The sequence below is a fragment of the Lactuca saligna genome, chromosome 8 (genome assembly GCF_052625555.1).
Source record: "Lactuca saligna cultivar CGN05327 chromosome 8, ASM5262555v1, whole genome shotgun sequence".
NCBI lineage: Eukaryota > Viridiplantae > Streptophyta > Magnoliopsida > Asterales > Asteraceae > Lactuca > Lactuca saligna.
In genome coordinates this window covers 86344873-86364703 of record NC_136424.1, presented here as the reverse complement: position 1 = coordinate 86364703, position 19831 = coordinate 86344873, and the positions used below count along the sequence as shown (strand labels likewise).

The following is a 19831-nucleotide window of genomic DNA, read 5'->3' as shown; positions in this document are numbered from 1 at the left end:
ATGTCTTCTTCTAAGTCTGAGAAACCATATGGCATCACACACATCAAGACCCACATTCCACTTATCCTTGATCAAGAACATCAGAACTACGACTCCTGGCGTGAACTCTTCCAAAATCATTGCAAGGGATTTGGTGTTTCCCATCATCTACTTCCCAAACCCACCATTGAATCGACATCCACCCCAGCCGACCAACCTAAAGACAAAGCTGCTGCCATAGATCCACAAGCCGACTGGGAGGAAATTGATGCTATTGTGAAAGCTTGGATTTATGGTACTCTTGCACAACCCTTACTCAATTCCATTATAAAGAAAAATACCACAACATATGACGTATAGATCACCCTTGAAAATATTTTTTACGACAACAAAGACCACTGAGTCATGGAGCTAGACGTTGAAATCAGGAACTTATCAATGGGGGACTCCTCCATGATTGAGTATCTCAACTGTGTGTCTAAACTAGCAGATATGCTTGAGAATATAGGAGCCAAACTTACTGATCGGAATCTGATCATACAGACACTTAATGGTTTACCTACTAAATATGACAATTTATCCCTTCTAATCCGCAACAGCAAGTCGTTTCCATCTTTTGCAGAGGTCCGTTCCATGCTTACCATTGAAGAAAAACTCATGAAGGTCAATGAATCCAAGCCCGTTTCTGTTACACACAACGATCAACCCTTTTCTCTAACTGCTTTTTCGGTTCAAGCCACTGGGAACGGTAATCAATCTCAAAATTATAGAAATAATTTTTCTAATCAATCACGTGGTGGTGGTAGGATTGGTGGAAGATTTAATAGAAGAGGTAGGTTTCAACGTGGGGGTGGACGTACTGAAAATAAACTTAGTTTTTCAAGTGGTTTTGGTCAACATTTAAATGGTCAACAATTAATTATACATACCCCCTGGGGTGCCATGCTCTCTTGGTCCCAATAATATCTTATCTCACCAATTTGTGGTTAACGGACCACCGTATGGCTCAAATGGGCTGCTGCCCACACTGCAAGGAGCTCAAGCCCGCCAACGCTCCTCTTTTTCGCCTAACCCAAATCGCCAACAGCCATTCTGGCCAGCTCCACCTGCTCACCAAGCCTTCCTCTCGGCACAACAAGCCCATTCGGATCAATCCACGACTCTTCCTCAAAGCTTTAACACTATGACTTTGAACGACCCCACTCATGCCGATTGGTACATGGACACCGGCGCCACCACTCATCTACACACGAACCAAGGTATCCTAAGTTCTGTTAAAAATAATTTGCCTACTTCCTCTGTATATGTTGGTAATGGGTCCCGCATCCCGGTGAAAGCCATGGGTGACTCTTTTCTTCCTAAATACATACAATAATAATATAGCTAACAATTTCTACCTATGTATAAATCAAAGAAAGCAACCTTACTAAGCTAACTAGCGAACTGATTCTAACCAACTTAAATTATGAAAGGACAAATATACCATTGATGTTTAACAGCTTTTAACATTTAACATCCACTCAAGATGGATTCGCAAAATAAATATTTTGCAGTTTCATCTTGGACATGAGAGGTCTTTAATGTTGGAAATAGATAACGTCTAATGTCATAATTAATTGGTATAACATTGAAAATAATAATAAAGTCTTTTTTTGGTTATTTTCAAAATCTAAAATAGTTATAAATATATTTGAGAGATTAAGATAAATAGTTTATTAATTTATTACAGACTAATAAATTAAAAACAAGTTAAAATTAATTAGAATTAATTTGGAATTAATCTGATTTTATTTAAAGGTATAGGGGTTGAATGGTAATTATTCAATAGTTGAGCAACATGAACATTTTTGATGTCGATAAGGATGGACGGTTCTGGAGGGCTTCTAGAAGGCTTCAAAAATCTTTCAAATAGTTGATAATGATAAAGATTTAAATCAAGATTAAATCTGATTATTTAATTGATTCAAATCAGATGTATCTAGAAAGTATCACAAATATGTAAATACCCCTCTAGGCCTTAAAAATCTTGTCATACTTTCTATAAGGTTGAGAATTTTGGTTTTCCTTTTATTTGTGCTACACATACAAGTAAGCAGACATAAAAATAACAATTATTTACAATGGGGAACCCCAAACACTAAAAGCATCAATAAAAAATAGAACCGTAAAATACCACATAAGTTTCTTGTCTTCTAAACCAGTAGGAATATCAGCACAAATAAAAGGAAAAACAATCAAGATTCACAAATATATATATACACTAGATGTGAGACTCGTGTAATACACGAGTTTATTAAAAATAAAATTTTTATATCAATATATAAATATGAAATATTTTATAATGTAATATTTTACATAACAAAATATAATCTTCTTAAAATTTGCAAATAAAATTAAATCGTTTGAAGTATTTATGAGAATCTATTACCAAATTAATAGGATGATTTTATTTCCTTATAGAATCCATTACAATTTTATGGAATTTTATTTTAAGAAAATGGAAATCCCTACAAAATAACAAGTGGAAAATAAAATTTTTAAAATTCTCACAAAATGATAAGTGTCAAAATGAATAAGAAGATGATATGTGGCAAAAAAAAAAAACCTTTATTTATTAAAGAGGATATATATATATATATATATATATATATATATATATATATATATATATATATATATATATATATATATATATATATATATATTATCAGAGCTTGTTTAGCAAAATAAAATGTCTCTCCAATAATGACCATATTAATAGGTAATGATTACTTATATATACTATCTATATATGGATTTAATGTGCAACCTACATATTTATGTCTTCTATTACTATTAGGGATTAGGGATATTCATTTTGTTACGGATTTGTAGTTGTTATGGTCAATGTAAGCATCATTGTAGCTCATTTTTGTTCATTTTTCAAAAAAAAAAAAACGGTATAATCCAGTATAAACATAAGAATTAAAGATGATATATGATCCTTGTATTAGTATATTATTTGCCAGCCATTTGCCGCATACCACCTACAAATGTCACTTCAATAATGAACTTATTTGATATTTAACTGTATACTTGAATTAAGAAAATTTATTCCTGGATAGATTTTTAGGGTGAAGTTTTTAACCTGAAAAACTTCATGCATGGCTTTGATTTGCTTCCCACAAACTTCGATTCTGTTACAATACATTAGGTGTTTTCTTTTAGTCAGATTACACTTGCAATCTTTTGTTTACATACTAGATAGAGGGGGGAAGAGAGAAGTGGGGTGCACTCTTGAATCTTTTGTGATAACTTTCCAAGCCATTAAGAATACCTGTGTTTCTATTTTTGTGTTTTCACAAACAACTTTCTATTGTTGAACACTTAAAGTTTTAATGGATTTTATATTGGTTTCCATAACATTGGAATCTCAAAGTGCATAATATTTTCTTAATTTACATGAAGAACAATGAAATAATTACGCTAAAAATCCAAAGTATCTAGTATAAGTGCAAAACTGTGTGTCAAGATATGAATAATTAGTGTTTAGATAGGACATAAGTGATAAGGCCGGTTATGAATCAATGACACCCTGTTTCATCCTTCACTGTAAAAATTGAATGCAGTGGCTATGTCCTATGCCGACTACATTTGATGGTTTGAATAGGATGTGAAAAAAAGGAGGTCATCTATTCGTTCTAAACATGGAAAGGCAGCAAAAATTTAGATATATCTTTGATCTGAGATTTGAGACCGAATCGATGGCTACAGAGGGTGCGATAAAGTCGGCTTACTACATCAAGGCCATAAATTTCATCACTTCTTTCATTACTACAATTTTCTCTGATTTTATTCTACTCGCCTTTTTTAGGGTTCTCGATTGAGAGATTTTAAGCCCTGATACAAATGTCAGGTTTCTTCTCATCATTCTACAGATGTTTTCCACCCTGTTGTTCAAGGCCAGGTAACCTCTTCTGTTTGTCATCGGTGGAGAAGAAGCCAACAAACCACAATCGTTTTTTTTTTTTTTTTTTCATCGTCGTTTGCTAATTTCATCTTCAGGTATGATTGCTCCTTATTTGTAGCCAACTTAGGTTATCAAAATCTACCTATTGTATTCAATTTTCGTTTTGTTGCGCTAATTTTATGACTGATTAATTTGTTTTCCCCTATGATTTTTCAAGTATCTGCATTTTTGTTGTAGGTAGACTTGTTTACTAGGCCTGTAGTGTTTATATGTATCGTATGATTCAAAGTTTTCCACTATTGTTGTCGTTAGTTCATTCTATGTTCTGTTATTTTCATATGACTAATGTTGTTAAGCTTGATGAAACGTTTCAGGTGAGAATGAACAGGACTTTGAACACCGACAATATATAACAAATACTAAATCTCTCATTCCACGAAATGATTATATTTTAGTGGGCATATGTTGAAAATTCTCATTGTCTTATATTTATGGTAGTAGTTATAACTTGAATTGCTTGATTTACTATTTATGTTTAGTGGTTTTGGATAGAAATATACACAAAAGATGCTCTATATTGTTTATGCAATTTCTGAAAATTACTTTGTTCTTTAACTTCTTTTTTGGAATAAACTTGGTAATTTTAAAGTTTAGAGTTTTTATTTATATAAAATTTGTAATCTTGTAATCGAAAAATTCTTTGCTTCCCCAGCAACATCTGCATATCCTGTGGGGAAAAAAGGATGGAGCTACATTTCTATTTCTGGACAGGAATGAGAATTGGGTTCCTTATATTTTCTCGCTCCGTTGCCATCTATAATAATAATTAAAAATAGATTGAAACAAGATCCATTCTTTTATAACATTTTTATAAGTTAAGAACAAATAAGTTTAGCCTTTTTGGGTTAAATTTTTTAGATTTACCCCTCACCACTTTGGTCGACTCCCATACGACAATTTTCTTGATATTATTTGAAAAAATTCATTTTTTTATTAATTTTGGAGCCTTGTGTTTCAGTGATGGGAATGTGCGCGTGAATTGGGTGAGCAAGAACCACTCTCTTTGGGACTACTTTGTTCTATTGGTATGCTATCTTATTGATTGACATTTGAGCAAGAACCACTTTATTCTATTTTTTTTCGCTATTTGTATATGTTGATGTCGGGTTCTAGGGATAATCAAGGTTTTCATGTTTTATACAATCTGTACCAGATGTAATTGTTTGCAATATAGCAAAAATGGGCTTTGTTATACGTTGTAGGCTTCGTGGGACAATAGTGATTCATCGATGGATGAGATTAGTAAAATCAGCTTTATCAATAGTGACCATAGCGCTATGGCGAGACGTTCATGTGTCGCTATGGGGTCCATAGCGACTGCAAATAGCGATTTGTTTCATTTTTTTAAATTTATAAAATATGGTATAAATAGACCCGTATTAGGGATTTTAGTTTGACTAAGTCAAAATAGCATCCGATACTCCAACTCCAACGTTCGCTATCTCAGTCGCTTCTCTCGATCGGTCGACCCTCATTCACGCTTCTTCAGATCACCAGTTGCTCTGTGTTCCGATGACTGACATGTGACTTGCACCGTCTTCTCTCCGTCAGCTTCAAAGATTTGTATTTTTCCATCAACTTCAATGTCGGCTAGTGTATTTTTCCTCCACTTAATGCCCTGTATGGGTGTAGTTAATTGTTTAGTTATTGGTATAGTATTAGTTTAATATAGGTATTACTTTGATGTTTTATATAATACCCCGTATTGTTATTTGTTAATTGAAAGTTGCAAGAAGTTTATTCATTCATTGATGTGATTGCAAGAAGTTTAGTTTAATGTAACAACAATCGTATGTAATGTTGTGATTATGTCTAAACCTACCTAGTTATGCATTTATTCACTTGTTTATTAACTGATGATTGACTTACTCAGTTATGTATTTATGCATTTATTAACTGATTAACCAATATGTATCTAATTTTCATATACTTGTCATTAATATCACTCAATTGTGTAACTTTATCTTTGAGTTGTTTTTGAAATAAGTATGACTAGTAATCATCTGGGATGGCAATACGGAACAACAGTTGAAGGAAAGGGTAATCAGTGGGTAAATCATTGATTAACCGATATGTAACTAATAGTTTTTGGGATTTTTAGCTTATTTATTAGTTATAATTGCTAATTTGGTGAAGGTAAAAGTAATATTAATTTTTAATAGGTATTTTCTAAAAATGGAATAGTCGTTGCTATTTCATCACAATCGCTATATAGCATGGCGATAGGTTGTCGCTATGCTCTCGATATCGCCATCGATAACACTGAGTAAAACCCGATGTGGTGTTTTGATTGTTCTGTCATAGGAGTAATGAAGGTAGTTTTTTATATTTTTGACTACGCATGAAATAAAAATGACATTAGAATTACTTATTCCATTTGTTTATAATATGTTCACATAAATAGTATGGGATTTGAAGTTCTGGCCATGGATTTGGTAAAAGTAATATTCTCACATTATTTGATATTTGCATGTAAATGTTATACAACTGATGTCGTTTTGGGTATTTTTATTAATGACAATAATCTTAATAATTGGGCCTTACCTACAACTTTTTCAAATGAAAAAGTTTTTGAAATGGTTGTTTTAATACCTCTCTATTTTTGAAAAATTGTTTCTTTATTTGCATCATTTTCGGGTACTATTAATTAGGGATGGCAACTTTCAATCCAATCTATAACCCGACCTTGATTCAACCCGAAAATAAACGGGTTTGGGTTGAGATTTTTGATCCGTCAACCCGTCAATCCACCAACCCGTTTATTTCATGGGTTGGGTTGGGTTATCTGTTTGGATTCGCGGGTCAACCCGCCAACGTGTATATATATATATATATATATATTAAAAAATGATATATTTAATTATTAATGTTGATTTCCATCCGTATTCGTAATATTCCGTATCATTGTATTTATTTCGTATTCGTATGTGACTAATATGTATTTGCGGTTCATTAATCAGAAAAAGAAAAATATATATGTCGTTATTTCCACGAGTCACGAACGAAGAGCACATCAACTTTCTATGAATATGTTTTCATTTTTCATTTTATTTGGATGTTATTGACTTTATGAATTTATGTTAAAAACCTTTTTTTATGTTAATTACTTTAATCATTTTATGAATTTAAGTTGAAAAAACCTCATTTTTTAAAATGTGTTGCTTATTTATTAAATGAATTATATGGGTTGGGTTTAACCCATTAACCTGTGAACCCGCAAACCCATATGCTTAAACGGGTTATATGGGTTGGGTTGGGTTGAGGTTTCCAACACACCAACCCGTGACCCGCCAACCCGTCAACCCATATATTATATGGGTTGGGTTGAGTATATGTTTTTTGACCGCCAACTCATGACCCGTCAACCCGAACTCAAACCAATTGCTAGGCCTACTGTTAATATTTATGTTCCGTTGAAATCAAGATCTATTTTGTAATGATAACGGTGAATTGTGATTGTTATGTTTAACATGTATAAATAACAATAAAATGTTAATGTCTATTATCTACTTCACAAGATATATAAGTTGTTTGGTGATATGTAGGTTCACTCTACAAAAAGAAGGAAAGTAAAACAAATCTGATTCCAAACAGACGCAATACAACAACATCAAACTAGAAAATAGGAGAAGGGTAATATGGTCCACACAAAAGAAATTCTCCTAAACATCAAACATATAATCACCAATAGCAACTTGGTCCATCTAATTCAATGTCATTGTCAAATTTGTCACATGATATAGTAAAAATCGAAAATGAAACAACATAAAATTTATTTTAATGAATATTTTTTTTTTTTTACATTTTGTTGTTCGTTTAATATTTTGTTTTGGGAGGCTAAAGGGGTCGGGTATGCCATGACTATTACTATAGAGATATTTCAGATAAATGAAACTTATTTGATATTTAGTGAATTTTGAGAAATTTTCATAATCTAAAAATATGGTAAAATTGATCACTCATATTTTATTGTTACCAAATTTAACTTCATGTAAAATAATGATACCTCTTTTTAGTTTAAGCACTTTATATGGTTATAAATACTTGAATATATTGAAGTCAACTTCTAAATTTCACTTTTTTATGATTTTGTAACATCCATAAATTTTACGTCAAATTTAAACTTTTTCAATCATAATTAAAATCAAACAACGTTTGTTTACAAAAATGTTTTCAAATCAATATCCATTAGAGTACCCCAAAATCATAACATAAGGATGAAAAGCAGTACGGTTAGCCCTTCGCCTTGCCATGATCTCCTGAAGTAACTAAAACAATAAACTGAAAACTGTAAGCCCGAGGGCTTAGTGAGCTACCCCCAAAATATCAATACCACGCTGACAATATCATATCAGTAATAATCAATCAATACCATGCATACTGGGCCATCGGCCTGACTGGACCGCCCTACTGAGCCTACAGTCTGTCTGGATCTATCTCGAGCCTTCGGCATGACTGGTCCGCCATGTGGGGCTACAGTCTCCCCGAACCGCTCATAGGGTATGTTGGCCTTCAGCACAAACCAGGACCGCCTCAACCCAACCAACAAGCAAATAACCATGTGCGCATAACTATCATATACTGGCATATACAACATCAAACATATCTATCTCACTGATCATCAACCATAGAATTCTCTTGTAACTAGAGTATCGACCTAGCAGGTCACTAACATACCAATCCCTACGGATCATAAGAGCATAACATATTGTCTACCCTGATTCGGATCTAAAAGATCATAACCACATGTAGCATACCATAACAATAACAACTAAATGGTCGGTCTTGGTGTCGTAGACCCTATCGATATAGTGAGGATAACTCACCTCGCAGATGTCAACGCGAAAGGTAAACTCCAACTCTCGGATCACTTGACACAGGATCCACCACCTATTATCATAGTAAAACATACTTAAGTCCTTAACCTTTTAAGTTACTCCATAACCCACTAGTGTAACACCCAAAGTTTGGAAGGCCAAGAAAGGAAAGAAAACCCTAATTTTAAGGGGCGACTCGGCGAGTCCAAGGAGGAACTCGCCGAGTCCGAGCGGGATCCGGGTCGAGGAGTAAGTGACCGACTCAGCGAGTCGGCCAAGGTGACTCGGCGAGTCTGGTCTGAACGAGGAAAACCCTAATTCCGGGAGTTGTATCCTATTTAAAGGGTGTTATGTCCCTCCCTCAGCCCCCATATCATTCTAGAGAACCAGTAAACCCTTGGTTTCGTGTGAGCTTCCATCATTTGAGAGAAATAGCTTGGAGGAAAGAAACTTTGGAAAGGAACTTGAAGATCAAGAAGGTTGCTTCAAAGGAGGAGGTGTAGATCTGATATCTACTTCAGTTGGGTTCATCTTGGAGGTAACAAGCTGCTATCTTCCCTCCTTTACATCTAGATCTACTTTTGTTATAAGATTTGGGGGTTTTATGGTTGTTTGAGACCCAATTCGAGTTTGGGGCCTAGATATGTTGTTGCCACTTCAGATCTAGTATTGGGATGGTCTAATATGTCATAAAGCATCAAAAGATGAGGAGTTGGTGAAGCCCTTTTGTCCCAAAACCTAGCCCTAGAGTGTTTTGAGCCTAGATCTCTTTAGTTATACGTAAAGTTTGCAACTTTACGTGAGGATTGAGCTTTGGGAGTATGGATCTATGAGTTGGAACCCCTGCATGACTCAAAAGCCCTCTGCATGTAAAGGGATTTGATGGACTCGGCGAGTCCTTTGAGTTTACTCGGCGAGTAGCATGAAGGTGAGGAGCAACTCGATGAGTGGGATGAATAGCTCGTCGAGTCAGATGAAGATTGCCTTATACTCGGCGAGTCTGTTCTTGGACTCGGCGAGTCAGGTTGCGAAACCCCAAACCCTTCGAGTTAAAACTCGAATCAGCGAGTCGGGTGGAGACTCAGTGAGTTGGACAGGTCAGGACTCAGAAATCGGTAGACTCGGCGAGTCATGGACTGACTCGGCGAGTCGAGACGCGAATGGTAGGAATCTGAACATTTGAGCTCGGCGAGTCAGTAGGGTGACTCAGCGAGTAGGGTTGACCTGGAAGGTTGACTTTGACCAGGACTTTGACCTTGACCAAGAGTTGATTTGGTTGTCTTTCGGGGGTCAGTTAGGCTCAGTGTTGCTTTGATATTGGTAGTTCGGGGAGCAAGAGGAGCAGAAGTTCAGTGAGTTGTCGGACAGCAGCTAGTGAGATCATCAGCAAGTTCAGCCAGTGCAGGTGAGTTTCCTTTTTGTGAATGGGTCTAAGGCCACAATGTCGGCCCATGTAGTTACGAGTAGAAGACCCGGGGGTTAGCTCTAGGCACAGTATGCTAGTATGATATTCAGGACGAGGTCCAGTAATAGTGGGCGGGTGTCCAAGGATTTGTTTATATGACAGTTTATACTTGTTGTCTGTGTGATACGTGTATGTGCCTGGTAGGGAGGTGAGTGTGGGTGAGGTCCCGTATCTCACCAATAGCAGAGTGTGGATGGGGTTCCATATCTCATTAGTAGCAGAACAGGGGTGAGGCCCAAACTAGAAAAGGAGTAAGAGTGGGCTGGGTCCGTATCTCACTACCAGTAGGAGCGTGGAAGGGGTTCCATGACTCATCAGTAGCAGGACAAGGGCGAGGCCCAGGATAGGCGAGGCCTTCGGACAAGATCAGTCGTATGAGTTTAGCTTATGTGTTGTGACATGTTTATGTGATATTATTTGTTGGCGGGCGGGGCCCTGTGACAGGCGAGGCCTAAGTAAAACAGATATGTATCCGAGCGGGGCTTGAAGCCAGGCGGGGCCTGGAGCGGCAGGGCCGTTGTAGCGGGCGAAGCTCGAAGTAGGGGCGAGGCCCAAGATAGCGGGCGTGGCCCAGTACATGTAGTATGTGGTTATGCATGGTATGTGGTAGGGTGGGGAACTCACTAAGCTTCGTGCTTACGGTTTTCAGTTTTGGTTTCAGGTACTTCCGGTAGCGGAGGGAAGAGCTCGGGGTGATCGCATGGCACACACCATAGATTAGACAACCTGAGAATGTTTACTCTGATAATGAACATGTGTTTTGAAAACTTATACTCAGATTATGTTTTGGAATGATGACTTTTCTTAAAGTAATGTTTTATTAAAAGAAATTTTTGGTCTTAAATTTTGTGTCGTTACAAGTTGGTATCAGAGCCTTAGTTTGAGGGACTCGGACATGCCCTCGGGTGTGTCTGAACTCAAACTAAGGGATTGGTATGGAAGTCTTCAAAACGAAAAGACAGTTTTGTAAAAAGAGAGTTTTGAGAAAGAAAACGGTTTTAGAAAAGCAAAAAGAATTCAGAAAGAAAAGAACTTTGAAAAGAGAAAAGAGGTGTGGTGCATGCAATCAACCGAACTCAAGTAAGTACCCCAAAATACCCATACAAGTCTATGTTTTGATTATCTATTAATAGAACAGCATGCTAGATTAGGACTGAGGATCTAGGGATGATGCCTTATGTGCCTATTATATGTGCTTTTGATCTGCATGATAGTGTTGAATAGATAGTAGTAGGATAGCCTGTTTAGGTTATGCCTGAGTTTATGAGTTGTGTTGCATGCTAGTTCAGATTCTTGCTATGTGGATATGATTGCTTGAGTATGTTATGGTTAGATTTTCCCTTTGTCTGAATGCTGCTTGCTTTGTGCATTGTGGGATTTTGAGTGATGGGAGTTAGCCATTAGGTGGATACGGTACGTCACATGTGATCAGGGTTGAATAATCTCAGAGTGTTGGATTTGGTCCTATTGCGCACCTCTTGTTTGAGTCCAACCGTTGTAGGAACGAGTCCTCTACTTGAAGGATTATCTGAGCCTCGTCACATGTGATGGTATCCAGGTGATGGCTAATTGGCATCACAAGGAGACCTTCAGCAGCTGAGGGCTGGTTTGAGTTGAGTCAGAGGTTTTCCTAGGGTAAGCCTAGGATGAGGTAGTGCTGGGAGCAGTAGTAGTAGAAAAGGGACCTGGTAGAGTCGAAGTAGTTCTTGAGGAAAGTACGAATAGATGTGGAAGGTAGTATGGGCCCGTATTACTGAAAGCAGAGGATCCGTACTCGATTCGGGAAAGGCCGAGACAAGACCGGGAACCTGGTAGTGAGTATGTTTGGTCTCACAGTAGTGAGGAGTATTTTGATAATGGTTACGTTATATGTTTCAGTATGGTGACATTGCGAGAGAGATCAGCGGGCGAATCAGGCGCCGGAGAGGGATCAGGCTCGGGTTTAGGGGCCGAGCAGCTCGAGGAGCAGATGAGAGAGTTGATATCAGCTGAGGTTACGCGCAGTATTCTAGCTCAGACTCCTGTGATCTTTGGCACGGTCAAGGAGGGTATATTGGAGATTTTGGATGAGAGGCTGGGAGCCTTCCGTACTGAGATGATGGCATTGATGGGAGCGCGTACCTTGACATTTCGGGAGTTTAGGGCTTGAGGGGCACCAGATTATCATGGGGCTAGGGACCCCATCGCTAGCAGCAGATGGTTGGCTGATGTTGCCAACGCGTTCCGTACGAGCCGGTGTCCTGAGGAGGACAAGGTCATACTCGCTTCCTGTCTTCTGAAGGACAGAGCGAGGGATTGGTGGGAAGAGACTGGTCATGCTTTGGGTGATGATGCCGCATTGGACGCAATGACTTGGAGCGATTTCTCAGCTAGGTTCAGGGCGGAGTTTTTGCTGATTATTGAGGTGCATCAGCTGGCCCGGGAGTTTCAGGATTTGACGCAGACTACTGAGACTGTGGCGGAGATCACCGCCAAGTTCAGGGAGAGGGCTCTTCTCGTACCGCAGTATGTTGCGGATGAGGAAATGAAGAAGGCTCGATATCACGAGATGCTAAGGGATGACATCAGGGAGTTCGTGAGCAGGCCCGATTGTAAGATACTGGAAGATATGATTTCTCGGGCTAGGGAGAGGGAAATTGATTTGGAGCAGATTCGGAAGAGAAAGTCGGATGAGGTTCAGGTAGCCGCGAGTTCAGAGGCCCAAGGGATCGGATTCAAGATCGAGGGATTATCAGGACCGCAGTCGATGCGGAAAGTGTGGCAGGGCGCACGGGGGCGCATGCAGGAGTGGTAGCGGTGGTGAGTCTGGCTGCTTCAGGTGCGGTCGGACTGGTCATTTTAGCAGGGATTGTACTGTTACCACCACTCAGGGATCAGACTTGATATGTTTTCACTGCAATCAGCGGGGCCACAAGAAGGCCCAATGCCCCAATTTGTTTTCAGCAGGACGGGTGATGGCACCTGCCCCTGCAACCTTGAGGATCACAGACGGTCGTCAGGGCCATGAAGAGGCGCCTGCGGTAGGAGGCAGGGCTTTTCAGATGGCTACCTTGGAGACGCGAGCAGCACCGAACGTTGCAGGTATGCGATTTCCGTTTTCAATTCTTTTGTTTGTGCATGATGTTATATTGTTATAGGTCTGCATCATTATCGGTTTGAGCATTTCATTTTTTTGAATGGTTTGATTGTGATCAAGTTATATACCATCTGCATACCTTAGATATTTGGTTAGTAGTTAAGGGATGAGTTCTATCGAAGAAGGTTACTTAGGGTGCAGTAACTGTAGCATGCCTTGGAGGGACTCGGTATGTCCCGCTAGTTCGGAGCCGTATAAGTTTTAGAAATGGACTGGTTAGATCCCTAACTATGGTAAGCGTGGGATTCCTCAGCAGATTGATTATGGAATGGTAGCAAGGATTGGGATTTCTATTCATTGAGCAGCGAGGTGTAAGCAGGATCGGAGTGGGGGAGAATCCTCCGAATGTACCAGGATAAGAGCATGTAATCCAGAGCGAGTACGTGATTTTTGAAAAGGAAAAGAGGTAGTTCAGGGTTGGGAGTTTGAGAAACTCCCCATCAGTCCGTGCGTGTAAATGGTGATGGTGAGTATGTGGTTCGGATTCAGGTTGAAGGGTCGTCTGTAGGACTCGTGTGAGTCGGAATGAAGATCTTGAGGTCCGTATGAGAATAGTAGTATAGGTGACACCTGAGAGCAGGGTTGCTTAGTAGTATGATTGGGTGAGACCCGTGGGTGAGGCCCGTGAGTTTTAGCAGCAGGTGGGACCTGGTAGGGATCTTAGTGTCTGGATAGGGGATCGGGGATCCCTGGGAATTGTAAAGCTTGTATGGTAGGATAGATTGAGCAATTTTTTAGGTGGTCGAAGTCTCTTCGAAGGTCGCTGGGAGCGACTAGTAATTGTGTCGGGTCAGCAATCAGTGGGAGCCGGTAATCCAGATATTGATAGGATGGTAGGGACCAGGGTGGTCTCAGTTCATCCGGAAGCCCGATAAGGAATAACAGATTTTTGAATGGTTTGATTGTGATCAAGTTATATACCATCTGCATACCTTAGATATTTGGTTAGTAGTTAAGGGATGAGTTCTATCGAAGAAGGTTACTTAGGGTGCAGTAACTGTAGCATGCCTTGGAGGGACTCGGTATGTCCCGCTAGTTCGGAGCCGTATAAGTTTTAGAAATGGACTGGTTAGATCCCTAACTATGGTAAGCGTGGGATTCCTCAGCAGATTGATTATGGAATGGTAGCAAGGATTGGGATTTCTATTCATTGAGCAGCGAGGTGTAAGCAGGATCGGAGTGGGGGAGAATCCTCCGAATGTACCAGGATAAGAGCATGTAATCCAGAGCGAGTACGTGATTTTTGAAAAGGAAAAGAGGTAGTTCAGGGTTGGGAGTTTGAGAAACTCCCCATCAGTCCGTGCGTGTAAATGGTGATGGTGAGTATGTGGTTCGGATTCAGGTTGAAGGGTCGTCTGTAGGACTCGTGTGAGTCGGAATGAAGATCTTGAGGTCCGTATGAGAATAGTAGTATAGGTGACACCTGAGAGCAGGGTTGCTTAGTAGTATGATTGGGTGAGACCCGTGGGTGAGGCCCGTGAGTTTTAGCAGCAGGTGGGACCTGGTAGGGATCTTAGTGTCTGGATAGGGGATCGGGGATCCCTGGGAATTGTAAAGCTTGTATGGTAGGATAGATTGAGCAATTTTTTAGGTGGTCGAAGTCTCTTCGAAGGTCGCTGGGAGCGACTAGTAATTGTGTCGGGTCAGCAATCAGTGGGAGCCGGTAATCCAGATATTGATAGGATGGTAGGGACCAGGGTGGTCTCAGTTCATCCGGAAGCCCGATAAGGAATAACAGATTTTCCAGTCAATAGCAGTGCGAGTATGCAGTGTATGGTGGAATTCAGTTAGTTGATCGCGGGGGTGCTCGACACCAAATGATAGTAGAAGGAATGCCCAGTGGATACTGGCGACAATGACCGGTACTGGGAGTAGCGGGAGTAATAGATTGGGTGAGGAAAGGGTCTTCACAGTGGCAGAGGGGATAGATGGTTATGGAGCACTGCCTTGGGAAGGCAAGGAAATCGTGCAAGGAAAGAAGGGGTGAACCCCTATGGGGTCAGTGTAGTATTCGGAGAGTATCAGAAGGATTGTCGGTTAGGTAGGGTTTGCTTCCAGGATGTTCTGGGTCAGGGTTGACCCGAGATTATCATCCGCAAGGGTTGACGTTAGTCTGAATGACTGAACGGAAGACCATCGATGGTAGGCAGCTGGTGTTAGAATAATTGGTGGCGTATCGGAGGCAGATCGCAGGCAGTGGAGCGTAGCAAACTTCGAGGATGAAGTTTACTTTAAGTGGGGGAGAGTTGTAACACCCAAAGTTTGGAAGGCCAAGAAAGGAAAGAAAACCCTAATTTTTAAGGGGCGACTCGGTGAGTCCAAGGAGGAACTCGCCGAGTCCGAGCGGGATCCGGGTCGAGGAGTAAGTGACCGACTCGGCGAGTCGGCCAAGGTGACTCGGCGAGTCAGGTCTGAACGAGGAAAACCCTAATCCCGGGAGTTGTATCATATTTAAAGGGTGTTATGTCCCTCCCTCAGCCCCCATATCATCCTAGAGAACCAGTAAACCCTTGGTTTCGTGTGAGCTTCCATCATTTGAGAGAAATAGCTTGAAGGAAACTTTGGAAAGGAACTTGAAGTTCAAGAAGGTTGCTTCAAAGGAGGAGGTGTAGATCCGAGATCTACTTCAGTTGGGTTCATCTTGGAGGTAACAAGCTGCTATCTTCCCTCCTTTACATCTAGATCTACTTTTGTTATAAGATTTGGGGGTTTTATGGTTGTTTGAGACCCAATACGAGTTTGGGGCCTAGATATGTTGTTGCCACTTCAGATCTAGTATTGGGATGGTCTAATATGTCATAAAGCGTCAAAAGATGAGGAGTTGGTGAAGCCCTTTTGTCCCAAAACCTAGCCCTAGAGTGTTTTGAGCCTAGATCTCTTTAGTTATACGTAAAGTTTGCAACTTTATGTGAGGATTGAGCTTTGGGAGTATGGATCTATGAGTTGGAACCCCTGCATGACTCAAAATCCCTCTGCATGTAAAGGGATTTGAATGGACTCGGTGAGTCCTTTGAGTTTACTCGGCGAGTAACATGAAGGTGAGGAGCAACTCGACGAGTGGGATGAACAACTCGTCAATTCAGATGAAGATTGCCTTGTACTCGGTGAGTCTATTCTTGGAATCGGCGAGTCAGGTTGCGAAACCCCAAACCCTTCGAGTTAAGACTCGAATCAGTGAGTCGGGTGGAGACTCGGTGAGTTGGATAGTTCAGAACTCAGAAATCGGTAGACTCGGCGAGTCATGGACTGACTCGGCGAGTCGAGACGCGAATGGAAGGAATCTGAACATTTGAACTCGGCGAGTCAGTAGGGTGACTCAGCGAGTAGGGTTGACCTGGAAGGTTGACTTTGACCAGGACTTTGACCTTGACCAAGAGTTGATTTGGTTGTCTTTCGGGGGTCAGTTAGGCTCAGTGTTGCTTTGATATTTGTAGTTCAGGGAGCAAGAGGAGCAGGAGTTCAGTGAGTTGTCGGGCAGCAACTAGTGAGATCATCAGCAAGTTCAGCCAGTGCAGGTGAGTTTCCCTTTTGTGAATGGGTCTAAGGCCACAATCTCGGACCATGTAGTTACGAGTAGAAGACCTGGGGGTTAGCTCTAGGCACAGTATGCTAGTATGATATTCAGGACGAGGTCCAGTAATAGCGGGCGGGTGCCCAAGGATTTATTTATATGATAGTTTATACTTGTTGTCTGTGTGATACGTGTATGTGCCTGGTAGGGAGGTGAGTGTGGGTGAGGTCCCATATCTCACCAATAGCAGAGTGTGGATGGGGTTCCATATCTAATTAGTAGCAGAACAGGGGTGAGGCCCAAACTAGAAAAGGAGTAAGAGTGGGCTGGGCCCGTATCTCACTACCAGTAGGAGCGTGGACAGGGTTCCATGACTCATCAGTAGCAGGACAAGGGTGAGGCCTTCGGACAAGATCAGTCGTATGAGTTTAGCTTATGTGTTGTGACATGTTTATGTGATATTATTTGTTGGCGGGCGGGGCCCTGTGACAGGCGAGGCCTAAGTAAAACAGATATGTATCCGAGCGGGGCTTGAAGCCAGGCGGGGCCTGGAGCGGCAGGGCCGTTGTAGCGGGCGAGGCCCGAAGTAGGGGGCGAGGCCCAAGATAGCGGGTGTGGCCCAGTATATGCAGTATGTGGTTATGCATGGTATGTGGTAGGGTGGGGAACTCACTAAGCTTCGTGCTTACGGTTTTTAGTTTTGGTTTCAGGTACTTCCGGTAGCGGAGGGAAGAGCTCGGGGTGATCGCATGGCACACACCATAGATTAAACAACCTGGGAATGTTTACTCTGATAATGAACATGTGTTTTGAAAACTTATACTCAGATTATGTTTTGGAATGATGACTTTGCATAAAGTAATGTTTTATTAAAAGAAATTTTTGGTCTTAAATTTTGTGTCGTTACAACTAGTCAACCCCTAGTCAAAGTCAAAGTCCTCGATCAAGGTCAACAGTACATGTTGACCTTAACTCGCCGAGTACCCTCGGCTACTCGCCGAGTTCCTTGAAGCACTTTGTAACATCCCGGAATCGCAAGAGTAGAGTTGAAGGGCTAAAAATGTAAGTTTCGGAGGGTGACTCGGCGAGTCCATGGATAGACTCGGCGAGTCAGGTCGTGACTATGGTCGCGTATCAAGTGGCCTACTCGGCGAGTCCAAAGATGGACTCGGCAAGTAGGTGCTGTGTGGAGAAAACCCTAATTTTCGGGGTTGAGCCCTATATAAAGAGCATTATGCCCCTCCACAACCTCCCTTACTCCCCCCTTGAGTCCCAGAAACCCTAAATTCGTGGAGAGTCCCATTGTTGAGAAAATTAGAGCTTGGAGAGGTGTTGGTTGAAGGAATCTTGAAGGAGAAGTGGCTTGGATCAAAGGGCTTTGCTTGGATTCAAGTTTCATTGCTGTTGAGGCATCCTTTGGAGGTAATACTTTCGTTCTTGGGCTGTGTTCTCCTAGTTTCTCATTTTGGGGTTGTGTGGGGAGCTTGGTTGTGTGGCATCTTGATGTTTGGAGGATGAATATGAGGTTGCTACCTCAGATCTGGAGTGGAGAAGATCTTAAGAGCATTAAAGCCCCTGTTCTTGTGTTGTTAATGGAGCTACCATGTCCCAAACCTTGGGACTAAGGTGAATAAGGCCTAGATCTCTTTAGATTCACGTAAAGTTTGCCACTTTACGTGATGGATGGATTGTAGGAGGTTGGATCTATGTTTTGGATCAATTGCATGGCCTGAGATGCTTCTGTATGGATTCAGACCGGTGGTACTCGACGAGTCACATGGGTGGACTCGACGAGTTGCTTGAAGATGGCCTGGAACTCGACGAGTTGGAAGAACAACTCGGCGAGTAGGTTGAAGATAGCCTTGGACTCGGTGAGTCTGTTCTTGGACTCGGCGAGTCTTGTCGAGGAGTCCCAATATTTCGGGTTGAGTCGAGGAATCGGTGAGTCAAGGGATGACTCGGTGAGTTGGGTGCGAGTGGACTCAGAGTTGTTGGACTCGACGAGTCTTGGGGCGACTCGGCGAGTTGGGTCGCTGATTGAAGGAAGTTCTGAGCATATGGACTCGGCGAGTCATCGGGTTGACTCGGCGAGTAGGTTCAGTCAGGGGTTGACTTTGACTTGTCCAAGGTTGACCAGTTGTCTTCCAGGGGTATTTTGGTAATTAAGGGTATTTATTGAGTTGTATGCTTTGATGTTCAGTGGAGGAGTTCGTGTCAGAGTTCGGAGCAGCGGGATCTTATCCTTTCAGCCGGCAGTTTCGAGGTGAGTTATCCTCACTATATCAACAGGGTCTAAGGCACCAAGGTCGGCCCTTTATTGGATTGAGATTCGGATATGGTTATTATGTTATTGTTTGATGTGTCTGCATCCTGGTAGCTAGGATGGTACACGCTAGGAGACCTTGTTAAGGTCAGTTCCCCGATATATATAAAGTGATGCTATGATAGTGATCGGTTAGGTCGGTAACCTGGGTAGGGTAATGATATGCTATGTGATCTGTTTGTTCGGTTTGTTGGCTATGACTGTTATATGATTGTATGTTTTGTGCACATGGTTGTTTGGACTAGAGATGGGTTGAGGCGGGTCCTGCTTTGTGTTGTAGGCCAAGATTGTTGGGTTTTGGTCATAAGACATCCTATGTGCTCATACAAACCCTAATGCTTGGATCTAGGTTTCTCTATTGTACATGCTTTGAATCCAAGACTATAAACCCTAATTCTAGCATGCAAGTAATCATATTAACATGTAATTAGGTTTAAGAACATACCTTGATTGTTATGTAGTAATAACAATCCCAATTCCTCCTTGTATTGACTTTGGAATGCATAGAGTCACAAGTGTCACTCCTCTAATGGCTCACAAACACCATAAGCAAATGGAGAATGTATAAAGAGAGAAGTGAGAGGTTAGAAT

The 19831-nt window shown here is 41.0% G+C and overlaps 1 protein-coding gene and 1 long non-coding RNA gene across 2 annotated transcripts; both read left to right on the top strand.

Annotated features, from left to right (window-relative positions):
- Positions 1 to 339, top strand: LOC145009838 (uncharacterized). The gene has a single exon (XM_078968467.1). The coding sequence runs from the start codon at positions 1 to 3 to the stop codon at positions 337 to 339; it is 339 nt and encodes a 112-aa protein (XP_078824593.1).
- A 3184-nt stretch (positions 340 to 3523) lies between these two features.
- LOC145011829 (uncharacterized) lies at positions 3524 to 5732 on the top strand. Its single transcript, XR_013664288.1, has 2 exons — positions 3524 to 3735; positions 3833 to 5732. It is a non-coding gene; the product is annotated as an uncharacterized LOC145011829 (long non-coding RNA).
- Positions 5733 to 19831: the final 14099 nt, after the last annotated feature.

Bases quoted from the DNA above. Each gene is read 5' to 3' on its own strand.
- LOC145009838 (XM_078968467.1), top strand. From the start codon at position 1: ATGTCTTCTTCTAAGTCTGAGAAACCATATGGCATCACACACATCAAG.